We start from the raw sequence: 13876 nt of genomic DNA on the forward strand, positions 1-13876 counted from the left end.
TTTATTGTCTTGTAAGTTATTGTTTGGTCCGCATCCTATGTTAAAGGGAGACTCTTTTGGTTCTTACATCCTCGAACATAATTATCGTGATTAAGCTAGGACACATTCATGTTTTTCTTTGACTAATTGTTTCATGTTCAAAGATAGGACATTGAAGATATATTTTATTTTCCATTATATTTGATAAATATTAATATTGAAATGAGCAAGATTGTGTGTTCTAGATCATTTATTACTATGAGGTTTAATTTTTCGATTAAACAATGGGTGGAAATTATTCTCTTATATCACCTGGAATTTAATTCTAATTCATATAAAACCTCATCATAGTCCGGTTACAAAATCCATTTAGTTGAAGCCTAATATCATGATTAAAGCTAAAAATTGAAAAAATAAAGTGTTGATAACAAATGTGTAATTTTACATAAGTTTGAAATGTTAAATTTGTTTAATTGTTCTTTATACATTTAATTTGTTTTAAATTGTTCTTTATTTTGTTCTTTAAATTGTTTTTTAATACAAAACCCGCAATATGTTTTGAATCGGTGGATCAGACATGATTTGCATTGAAAGACGGCTATCTAAGGTGTTTTTGACGATTATCTAAAGTGAAAATGAGAGTAAGAATAATGTAATTTAATTTGAATTCGAAATGAATTTATTAGTTAAAATAAATTATAATCTAAATATAAAAAACATAATCTAGTTAGAACTTTAAGCCAAAAAATAATTTTAAATTAGTCTCACTTCGTGTACAAACATAATTATAAACATTTGAAAAAACTTATGTTGATCTTGTTTGGATTGACTTGACTTGGAAGCCAACAGAAGAATATTCCCTATTATGAGTATACTCATGATCAACTTCTTACTTCTCAGCGAAATCTTAGTTGATTCATTTGGTCGGCTTCTTAATTCTCAACATAAAAAGATTTCGCTGTCCAACGACTTAAAAACCGATTATAGAATCAAAGCCAGATAATCAGCCCTCGTCCCACCTACTAAAAGAATTAAGCGTTTTTATTATTTAGTTATCTATTTGTTTTAGTTTTTACAATGGTTCGACAAATTTTCCTTCATTAAAATAATGAAGGAACTCTTAAAATCCTTCTTTTTTCAGATTATTTGATTTCTAAAATCGATTTGATTTATTTCAACGCACAAAAGCTTATTTGGATAGAAATTTATTTATTTTACAAAAATATATTTTCTAATTCTGAGACAAAAGTTTGTTTATTTATAGGACCTGTTTGGTTATAGGTATTAAGGGGTATAACATTATTGGTATAGTATAAACTATATCAATAGTGTTTTAATATGGTATTTTGTTAGGATTTTACTATTGGTATAAATTATACCTGTGTATAATTTATACCTCATATTTGGTATAAATTTATAATTAGTCCCACTAGGTACAACACTTTTCTTATATCACTTAATTTTTAATTTATTATTATATATAACTTATTATTATATAATATATTAAATATATTTTATTTAGTTTTAATATTATTATTATTATATTTAATTATTTTTAATATATATATTTTTAAATAGTTCAATATTTTAGTTAAAAAATATTTATTTATTTTTATAATGATAATTTTATTAATTATTAATTTATATATTTACTTATATTATAAATAATTATTTTATTTTATTACAATTATTAATAATATTTAAATTAAATAAACATAATTTATCGTTTATATTATAATTAATTTTTTATATGTTAATTAAATTTATATTAATTATTAAATAATAGTACAATAATTTATAATAATAAACAATATTATTTATAATATAAATAAATATAAAATAATAATAATAATTAAAATTTTAAATTAATATTTATACCAATTATAATACATTCTTATAATATATACCAAACACAAAATTATAAACTATATATAACTTATACCATTTTTTATAATTCATACCAAACATCAATAACCTATACAATTTATACTACCATATATTATTTATACATCCTTACAATTTATACCTTTATACAACTTATACCCTATATAATTTATATCACGTACAAAACGCTACCATAAGGTATTACTAGATTGATAAAAAAAAATCGTATAGTCATTTGTGCATAGATATTTTTAAATTCATTTATTAGTTAGAGACTTTCAAAATTATCAATCGAAAGAGTTAAAATATATATATATTTTAAAAGAGAAATAAATGATTGGGAGGAAATTTGAGAGGTCCTTTCTCACTTTTTATCATTTTTCCAGTAATATTGTGACACATCATTCATTCTCCTAAATTCCCCCTAATCACTCCTCATTTTAAAAAGTGAGAGAGCAGAGTCAGAAATTAACTTTATGTAAAAAATTAAAAAAAAAATTACAAGACAGCTAATTCAATACTATTTTATTTTTAAATTGAGATAATACAAAAGTTTGATAAATAATAATATATATATATATATATATATATATATATATATATAACTTCTATACATGCAAATTCCTAACAAAATACTACGGGATTAAGAAAGATTTTCATCTCAACATTAATACAAGTGTTCTCCCTTCATTCAGATCCACGCACATCTAGGTGGGATCCTATCCCTAAGGTGATCAACCGAGTTAGGCAACCAGTCTAGGACACTCCCACCTTCCTCCTCGACCCCTAACATTATTATTTTTTTCTTATAAAAGAGTTAACCCTTTCCTCTTGGTAATATTAACAATTATTACCGAGAGAAATCATTTGTTATTAATATTTCCGAAAGTATTTTTTCGTCCTCGGCGACAATTCTCGATAATTGTGCATATTTTATTAGGGTACATTTTGAAAATACTTAATCAATTATATTAGATTACTTTTATTAATTTAATAAAAAAATATTTTATATTATTATATGTTTCAGTATAACATACAAGTTAAATAAAATATAAAAATAAATTTGTTAGTCATCCGATGTTCATAGGCTGCACATGAATTCTCTACACCATGGGCATCTAGCCCTCTCTCAATTGTTGAAGGAAGTCCATTATTGGAGAATTTTGAGATGGAGTAAAACTACAACGAATGGAAATTATCAAAGATAGAGAATTTGTTGAAACCTGTTGAGGAAGGAGCGAATGCAAAGCATGCAACACTTTTGAGTTTTGTTAATGAGGACTGCCTCAAACCATCATAGAGGAAGTCGGCCTTTGGACAAGACACGGTGGATAGGGTTACATCTGCTGCCTAAAGGAGGCATGGACTCTTATAAGTTTGGTTTCCACAAAGAGCAATGCCTTTTAACGAGGAGCTACTTATGCCCTAACTATTCTAATTGTATTCATATTATAAGGACAACAACTCAAACAAAGAGATTGCATAAGATAAGATGATCATTCAATACTTAGGATAACCACAACCATGGTACATTAATTAGCCAAATAGTGTACAAAAATATGGGAAAGGAGGGAAAATAATTAAGGTAGTCATAGAAAAGTTGAGAAGAGAATGGAATGGGGTTGATATATCAGATTCAGATTAACAATTATCAGAGAAGAATGTGAGCACTAAAAGAGAGGATCACATAGCGAGATCATTTCACATATATACAATCATCTTTCTTTCAAATGAATGATTATAGATAATTTGCGTTATTGATTTTGATCAAAGAACCTGACCCATGTGATGATGAGCCATATTCACATCTAGATGAGTATGAGATCCACTTTTACTTTGATATTTTTATTATGAAGATTTCATTGTTGCTTCATGAAGTTTAACTTTTCATTTCTAGTTTCGTGTCACATGTTTTCATGTTGTAACTTTTGAGTCTAGCTATAATCAATACAACTTTTGCGTTAATTCTTTATTTAAATATTTATAAAGTTTCATTTGTTTTAAAAAATATCTCTTATAAAAGAATGAGGTACTAGTGATTATGCAAATCAGTTCTCCTCAGTCCTCTCTTGTCTATTGGTCCAATGGAATTTGATGCGAGTAATGATGTCATGCATGTCACAAAATATGTTCTCTTTTTTGGACTCGTGAGTGATGTTATTTGATGAAATTTGTTCTAACATGAATATTGTTGACAATAAGTATAATGATGATAAAATCGTTCTCATAAAACTTGATAGAGACAAACATTAACATAAGCCTATAATATCAGCCTGCTATAATTTATTTTGACGACAATTAGGTTATACATATATATTTATATTATATGATCTCTTTAGGTCATCGACGCACATTTCGTTTAATTTGTCACCGCCTTCTGCTGCCAGAGCCAGTTTTCCTCTGGCAGTTGTAGTATACTGCGGCTACATGGAGGCCCAGATTGTAGAGCTCAGCAAAATCTCGAGTGTTAAAGTTTTGACGCCCTCCAAGAGCGTAAACCGTCTGCCTTCCTAGCTGCTGGAAAAGTATGAATGCAAAACGGTGGATTCCCGTAGACGGGCGTGGACTCTTATAGCAAACGACCTCTTGTCCTACATATGACCAACAATATTTATACGAAAAAATATATAGGCATTGGAGATAGGATTATTAGGAAAAGAGGTAAATTAACTTACCGAAAACTCACTCATGAGTTGCATGGCTGGGATATCAGTAACCAACCTATAATTAATAATTCACGACAAAAGACATAATTTTAATTGCGAAATTACTAAGATAACATGATTTGTTTATAGGAAGGGGGATAAATACATTTTTAAGAAGAAAATACAAATATTCTCATACAAACAATCACATCAAGTGGAAATTAAAATATTAATAAATACAATCATTGGTTAGAGCTAAGGAATGTTCCTAAGTTATTAAACATGTGAGACTCATTATCCCAGAAAATAAAAAACTCTATAAATTTTATATAAAATATTATTTTTTATTTTATAAAAGTTTAAATTAAAAAATAACATATATTTTCTTCAAATGAGATTAAGACAAATAATATTAATTAGACAAAAACAAAAATGAAAGAAAAGACGGATGCTTTTGTTGGACTGATTGGTCAATTTTATAATGACTCATATCAACAATTTAACATGGTTTAGTTGATTCACATATGTACTATATATTCATTCCTTGTCTATGCTAAAAGCCCTTTGCACAATCCATCACATTAGTAGTGGAGTCACATGTGCTCAATATTGTATTAGGTATTCAATCTTATAAGATAATATTTATTGTCTTTTGCCGCATTATCTCCCAATTTATTATTTTAAAATTCAATACGCTACTTGTTAAATAGATGCTAAAAGTATGATAAAACTTTCAATAAGAGAAAGATGATATAAGTTATTTCAGGAGATAAAATCACAAAACAATTAATTTCAGCGATAGAATCATTACCCAGTAATCTAGTGGAAAAAAAGCCTTTGAAGTTTTGTAACGGCGCTATAATGCCCTTATTAATAAATTTTATTAGTAACGGTTTAATATAACCGTTACTCTTATTAAGATATCAGTAACGGTTATATTAAACCGTTACTAATATATGTCTTGAGTAACGGCAATTATAAGGAAGCACCGTTACAGATATTAGTATTTTTAATCTATCCGGTTTTATCAATACCTTCAGTTTAAATTTTAATAAAAATAGTATTGGTCCTTTCATCTTTAGTTATGCTCTTTTAAAAACCCGCCGCTCTTTTCATTCTTTTTCTTTATTCTCTTCTTTTCTTCTCCGTTGCTCGTCGTCGCCGCAATCGATCCTCCTCGCCGCTCGCATCAAGGTTTAATAATCCCGAATTGATAAACCCTAATCAACTGGCGAACGATCGAGTTTTGAAACGAGCAATTCTGATCCAGGCTTTCTTCGTATTGTTTTCTCACAGACTCGCCTGACTATTTTTCTTCCATCTTGACGATCCTCCACATTCTTCTCTCAAAGGTATGGAATCGGTAATCGCAACAGTCACCGGTTACCACGGTGTAGAACAGTGCAAGCTCATCAAACTAATATCTCATGCTGGCGCTAGCTATGTAGGTAAAATGAGCCGCTCTATCACGCACTTGGTAAGGTTTCCTATCTATCATCACACCTAATTGAGTTCCTGATATAAAGGATTTGGACGCGGAAGGAATTAATTTAGTGAATTTTTCATTAGGTGCATGTGTTGGAAATTCGAAGGGAAGAAGTACGACCTTGCTAAGACATTCGGAATTGCCATAGTCAATCATCGTTGGATTGAGGAGTGCATTAGACAAGGAAGACGAGTCCCTGAGAGGGGCTATGTTTTAAAGAGGTCAGACTAGTTACAACAAAATTGAATACATAAGCTAGATGCAAGCCAATTGTGTTATTTTGGTGGTTTGGATTTCTGTTATTGGAAGTGACATTGTTTCTTGTTGTTTTCAGTGGGAAAGACGTGGGTTAGATGATTTTGGAAGCTCCACTTGTGCTGTTAAGACAAGGCCATCTCATAAAAAATCAGTCTTTAGTACAAATTTTACACAGAGAGCGATTTCTATTGGGACTGATATGCTATTATCTAACGAGGTAGCAACCAGTTGTAATTTTGCATTGGGTGCTGAATATTTGGTAACTTAAATTGTGCCAAACAACTTTTAATGCTGGAGCTTACTTCATATTAGCATATATGGAACTGTATCATGTATCATTAACTGTGCATCCTACTTGAACTGCAAAGAGGTGATTTGTTTCTACAGTTTGGTGCTTCAGGTCAACTGATAGCCTAGCTTACCTTGAGATCTGAAAGTGACATTTTTTCTAATTTTTACTAGTTTATCTGATTTTGTTTCTTAAAAATCCTTGTTATTGTTATTGCTAATACCTTATTGATGTTATCTGCCAGTTCATTTTCCATTGCTAATATAATTGAATGCTCTACTTTTGTTCTATCTTTTTTTTGAAAGGACAGAAACCCTTTTCATCAATCAATATGTTTGCAAAGTCTGCAAATAAATTTTTGTTCTATCTTACATGTAACTTCTACCCGTTGTTGCCTTTGTTGCAGAATGTAGTTCCTGATCAACAAATGACCAAATATAATTCAAATAGATCAAAGAATGAAGCAATTAAGAAAGTTTCTTGTCTAGAACCTGATTCTAGCTATCAGCAGAAATTGCAACAAGCTACCTCAAAATATATATTGTCAAGGGGGAGGTAAGATCCACATGCATCTTTCAAACTATAGTGGTTTGATCTACTTTTTTTTTTTTTGCAAAAATATTCACATTGAATTACTTATGATGTAGCAATGTGCCATTTCTATTTTATTTTATGTTTTATGATGATTAATTGTTAGTCATCTTCTAAACCCACTTGATGGGTTTGTTTCCTTAATATTATTTGTTCCTCAATGTAAGATGAATGTTTTTGATTCTAAGAGCAATGAATCAATAAGTTCTCAAAGAAGTCTGGCTAATTATTACTGGAGTGTACAGAAAGATTACAGCAAAAAAATAGAAGAGCATAAACCTGTTGTAGTTGCAAGCTAGTGTTTTTCTTTTGGTCGAAACAAAATCAAAATATGTTGTCTGGAGCTAATATATATTAGTACGGTTTAAGGTTTTTATGTTCTTCTTCAATTTATTGCATTGTATGTTAGAGGTTATTACATCTTTTATCCTTTATTTTTCTATTCATGAAACAGAATAAAAAACATGATGTAGAATATATCTTCAGATTCTGAGGAAGACAACTATGTCATGAATTATTGGGTTGGTCATGGTACAAGTGATCCTAACAATTTAGCTATGTCAGGAAGGAATGGAGATTGTGAGAAACCATCTAATTATGTGGCAAGTAGAAGAGAAGGTTTAGATCAAATTAAAGAGGATGAATATGCCAATGCGACTTTACATGATGCAGATGTTCCGAAGGTTGAAGAAAGGACCAAACAAAGTATGTGTGCAGAAGTTAACACATAATTCCAGATCGTCAACAGAAGATTTGTTCTGTATCATGTGGTACTAAGTAATGCTCATCTAGGGAAATTTTGCCATGTGGGCATCGTTTATGTTTTTCATGTTGATGATTGTGGTTTTGGAATATATTAATAGTTTAAAAAATGGATAATTATTATTGTTTATACATGTATAAATATGAATTATTAAAAAAAATGAATATGTTTTTTTAGTAACGATTTTATAAATAAGAAAACCGTTATTAATGTATTATCAGTAACGATTTTCTTATTTGTAAAACCGTTACTAATGTTTTATCAGTAACGGTTTTCTAATTTGTAAAACCGTTACTAATGCTTTATCAGTAACGGTTTAATTTTGGCTAAAACCGTTACTGATATTCAGTAACGGTTTTAAAAACCGTTACTAATACTCTTCTAGTATCAGTAACGGTTCCAAAAACCGTTACTTATACTCTTCTAGTATCAGTAACGCTCGTTTTTGTAACGAATGGTAACTGTTTTATTCGCCGTTACAGAATGTTATCAGTAACGTCTTATGAAATTTTCAGTAACGGTTTTCGCCCTCGCCCTTACTGATACTCCTTTTTCTACTAATAAAGGCGAAAAAATTATTACTCATTAACCTTTCACATCAATTGATAGATTTGCTTGATAGAGACTTCAACTCATAAATGTTATTGAATAGTTACCCTTAGTAAACTTGGATGATAGATAATTTCAACAAAGAAAGACAATATAATTCTTACATAAGTAAGAATATATAGTCACGTCAATTGATTGAGTTGCATGCAAATTAAACAAGAACCCTAATGAATGGTTATAGGGTTGCAACATGTCATGATAAGAAATGTGTATCAATCAATCTCAATCAAAGTGGCTTAGAGGAAAACCACACATCTTAGGATAATGAAAAGACAATCAGTGAATATTTAGACAATTTGGAAGGGTGGGGACTGATCCTTTTCTTCCCACAGCCATGAACCAACATTAGCATATTCAATCTCAAAGATAAAAGGTAGCCACCCAATTTTATATAAGATTAGTTTGATATTTTGATTTAGTTATTCTCTTTAATAGCATTCAACTTATTCGCTAAGTGCTGATGATATATAAAAAAGAAAAATAAGAGAGAAAATGTAACTAAAAATTGTTAAAAATGATTAGTTCAACGTTATTTCATCATCCTACTATATTAAATTATTTACAAACAAGATTCATGCACAAAATTTTAAAATTAAATCAAACAAGCGTTACATATTACAAGTTTTAAACTGACAAAAAGAGAATATGCAAGTATTCTTACCTTATAGTACTATTTATATTATAGTACTATTTATATCGATCATTTAACAATCACACAAAATAATTTTGAATCACGAAGACAATTTGAATATATATTCTTACAGGATCAAAATTCAATCATATTTTTTTATATCAAATTTAAATAAAAATATTTTAACCTTTTAATTTTGTAATTTTTAAATGTGATAATGATAATAATTGTGACAAATTATTATTTATAAAAATATTGTAAAAAAATATTACTTTCTAATAAAAAATATTTTTAATTTAATTAATTAAAATAAAATATTTATCTAAATAATATAAATAATTTAATTCTAAAATCTTTGTATCCTACCTCTGGTGAGGAAAAAATCTATCTCCAACTCAAAGAGAAACACTTTCAAGAATCTATACTCAACCCTCAAAGGCCCTTAATTGTACCCCGGCTTTAATAATTAATGATAAAGAGTTTTAAAAAATTACACTTATATAATTATTAAAATTGTATAGAGTTTGAGTGGGACAATTTACAACATGTAAGTAGAACAGGTCCCGCCAAAGATTAAGCCCCTAAATTTTAAAATTTTAATATATAATATTATTAATTATATATGAATATCTATAATATTAAATTTATTTCCTTATAATACATTAATTTTTTTATATATATATAATAATATATATTTTTTCTATATATTACTTATTTCTCTATATTATATCTAATATAATAACATATTAATTTTTCTCTCTTTATATAATATATAATATAATAATGTAATTTTTTTCTCCATAACCCTTTTATATCATTAACCTTACTTAGTTTTTATATTATTAATCCTAATTATATTTTTATATTATAGTTATTTTTTAATCTCTAATATTTATTTTTTTTTTGTATCATAAATTCAACATTAACCTAATTGTGAAAATCATCTTTTTAAACTTAAATTTTAAGATTTTTAAATTTATTTTTTATTTGTTCTTAATATTATGTTTATCTTCATAATCACTTTTCATTTAAAATATTTTTTTTATTATAGAAATATAATACACAATATATCACAATTATTGAAGGTAGTTTCAAAATCACCAAAAATATATCAATATGACCACAAATATTTTTTCTTTCTTTTTAAACTATGATCTATTTATATATTTAATAAAATGTATAACTATTATATTTATTTTAATTTTGGGAGCCACAAAATTTAAATTTACATTAGAGTGGAGCATTAAAATAGAGTAAGAGTACAGCCAAAGAAAATGATCATTACAAAATCTGCTGGAATTTATTTTCTTATGAAAACAAAATAACAGAGAAAGTGAGTACCAATGTAAGTACTCCCTCAGGGTCGGGTTGCTTGGGCTAGGAGCATCGGGATCTACCATAACCTTTAAACAAATATCAACAATAGTTACATATATTAGAATCCCAAAAAAAACTCTGGTAAAAAAAATAAAATAAGAAGAAGATACTAAAAGAGTGAAAAAAGTCCTAAGATCTTCACCACCCATGCAAGGGCGAATTCAGGAATTAGGGGTGGATCAGTATTATTAGGGGTGGATCGGTACGGTATATCTTAGTGTTTTTATCTATACCTTATACTTTACCTAAAATTTCGGTATGCAAAAAATGCATATATTACCTTACCTTGATTTCGGTATATTTTGATTTCGATATACCTTAATTTCGGTATACAAAAAATTCATACATTTACCTTACCTTGATTTCGGTATACCTTAATTTTTGTACGGTATCGATATTATACCTTAAATACCTAAAAAATATATTAACTTAAAAAAAAATCAATCTCATTCATAAGGTAGAGATTGCATATATTAAATAATATTTCAATATAATTATATTTTGATTCAAAAATTATATTTTTATAATTAAATTAATATGAAATATATTTAATTATTTCTTTATAAGTATTATATATATATTTTAACTTATAAATACTATTTCGGTATTTCGGTATATCTCGATATAACAAAATTTTAAAAATCTCATACATTTATCGTACCAATAATTTCGATATGGTATCATACCTTACATTTTTTCGGTATACCTTAAAAATTGATATTTTCGATATATTGCGGTACGGTATTTTCGATATATCTTTAATATTGGTAATTTTTTCTTCCTTTATGTATTACACTAATATGAGTAATAAATAAACATATTAATTAAACAGTTCCAAAACATACCTTTACTAAAATAAAATAAATATATGAAACCTAATAAAATATAAGAATACTCGATTAAAAAAATATATATATTAAAACAACATAAGAAGTTAAATTAATTAAATTTTAAATAATAAAAAACTAACTATATAAATAAAAATATACCAGTCTAATTAATGAACTTCAGCCTAATTTTTTGTGTGAATGTAGAAAAAAAGTAAAAGTAAAAATAAAAATAAAAATAAAAATAAAAATAAAAATACAAAATTGTAGTAAATACATATTATCAAGTGAATAAATACTCAAATTTACGATTTAAAAAAATAAATAATATATCAATTTATTTACTTAAATACTGAACCAAATCAACATAACTTTTCTTGTTTATTAATATTAATTTATATTTTTTTTATAAAATTTTAAAATAGTTTAAAATTAAGAAATATAAAAAACTATTTTTATCTTATATTTATATAAATTATTGTTTTAATCTTTATATTTTACCCTTTTTAAATCATTTGTATTATTAATTATATTCAAATTAATAAAAATAATAATATATAATTATTATATAAATGTAATTTTATAAATACTATTATTACATGATTTACTATATAAAGGGTTTGATCACCTGATTTTGTGTAATAATTATTTTAATAAAATCATACTTGAAATTATAATAGAATTAAAAAGGAAGTGAGGCTAAGGTTTGATCACTTGACCTCTGAAAAAACAAATGGACAAGGTTGTATATGTTAAATATATATATGTATAATATTTTAAAATATTTACACTGGACCCGCCCTAGACGGTTGACAACTTGGAAGGGTCTAAACTCACAACCGTTTGCAACTTCCCTTGTGTTATAAATAACTTGAAGGTCGATAGACCTAAAGAAATGGTCAACACATTCCCCACAACTCCCAACAACAAGAGGATTGGTGTCCCTTGGCATATTTGCAAAAAGAGAGAAAAAATATAGTTTTTTCTTGTGTATGTGTTTGTGTTTATAGGCTTGTGTTTATAGGCTTGTACTTGTTCAATGAAAGCTTTACTAACCTATAGGTTAGGTTCAATGAATCTATATTTATATTTGGAGGTGCTTTTCCCACCCCTCTAATATTCTACTCAGGCCCATCTCTTACTTATTTATCCTTACTATTTTTATATATTTACATTTATTATTTTATTTATTTTATTTTATTTAATTATTAAGTTTTTCTTATCATTAAATATAATTAATTAATTAATTTTTAATATATATTTTTTATTTTATTTATTTAATTAAAAATACAAAATATTATTATTTTTATATTATAATTGTTTAAAATATATAAAAATATTGAAGTGTATCCTAGTTGAATGATTCAATTTTTTTATTTATAAATAAAATTATCTATAATGTTTTATTTAATAATATAAAGTTTTTAAAATATTATATATTAATAATTAATTAAATTAAATATAATGTTTTATTTAATAATATATACGATAACATTACATAATATTTTTAATAATATTTTTTATTAAAATATTTTATATTTAATTTTTTTTAAATATTTTTTATTATAATATATTAATCATTTATATCTCAGTTTATATTATTAAAATAAAATAAAATTTTCTTTTAATATTTCAAAGGACCTAAAATATAAATTTAAGTAGATCCCAAATTTCCAGATCTGAACTAATCAAATCACATTAGTATCTTGTCAAAATAGATTTAATAAAAAAAAAAATTTTAGTTCTTTATTAATATTTTCATTTATAGTTATTTATAACTTAAAAAAATTATAACAAATAAGATTTAATGTAAAAGTAAAATGAATATTAAATAAATAAAAAATATTAAAAAATAATTAATTAAATTTTATGAATAAGAAAAATATAATAATTAAATTAAATAAGTAAAGTTAATTTAAATAATTAAAATAAATAAAATAAAATAAATATAAATATAAATATATAAAAGTGGGAAGATGTAAGATGAGTGGGATTACGGAAAAACAATTTCAATTTATTTGAGGGGACTGTAGCAAAACGAACCTTTCGTGTCTTATCCATGTTTCAAAAAATTTGTCCCAGACTACCTATTTTTTCATTCCCTTTCTCAAATTACCCACCTTTCATCTCTACAATATTAATTAACCTATTAATTAACTCACCCTCTCTTTTAATTCATTAATTAACTCACCCTCTCTAAACTTATTAATTAACCACCTCTCTTTCTCAACTATTAATTAATATTTTCCATCTTTAAATACTAATTAATTTATTAATTAATTCATTCTATTTCAATCAATTAATTAAAATATATTATATAAATATTTAAATAAAATAACACATATATTTTATTTTTAATTAAATTTATAAATATAGTATATAATTAAAACTAATCATACTAAATTTATAAAATTCACTATAAATATAAAATTAAAAAATTGAATTAAAAAATTAACTTAAAAGTTTATATTAATTATATCAAGAGTTTGATTAACCAATCACCATAAATATAATATTGAATTGACAAATTACTAACT

General features: G+C 25.9%; 1 protein-coding gene across 1 annotated transcript; it reads right to left on the reverse strand.

Annotated features, from left to right (window-relative positions):
- Positions 1 to 4230: 4230 nt before the first annotated feature.
- Positions 4231 to 12291, reverse strand: LOC124922433 (protein HEADING DATE 3A-like). Its single transcript, XM_047463162.1, has 5 exons — positions 12129 to 12291; positions 10623 to 10660; positions 10477 to 10538; positions 4550 to 4584; positions 4231 to 4454 (listed from the first exon to the last, which is right to left on the reverse strand). The coding sequence occupies exons 1-5, from the start codon at positions 12289 to 12291 to the stop codon at positions 4231 to 4233; spliced, it is 522 nt and encodes a 173-aa protein (XP_047319118.1).
- Positions 12292 to 13876: the final 1585 nt, after the last annotated feature.

Source organism: Impatiens glandulifera, chromosome 1 (genome assembly GCF_907164915.1).
Source record: "Impatiens glandulifera chromosome 1, dImpGla2.1, whole genome shotgun sequence".
NCBI lineage: Eukaryota > Viridiplantae > Streptophyta > Magnoliopsida > Ericales > Balsaminaceae > Impatiens > Impatiens glandulifera.

Bases quoted from the DNA above. Each gene is read 5' to 3' on its own strand.
- LOC124922433 (XM_047463162.1), bottom strand. From the start codon at position 12,291: ATGCCAAGGGACACCAATCCTCTTGTTGTTGGGAGTTGTGGGGAATGT. The intron at 10,661-12,128 runs GTAAATATTTTA...TTCGCCCTTGCA, and splicing joins CCGTCTAGGGCGGGTCCAGT to TGGGTGGTGAAGATCTTAGG. The intron at 10,539-10,622 runs GTATCTTCTTCT...ATTTGTTTAAAG, and splicing joins GGACTTTTTTCACTCTTTTA to GTTATGGTAGATCCCGATGC.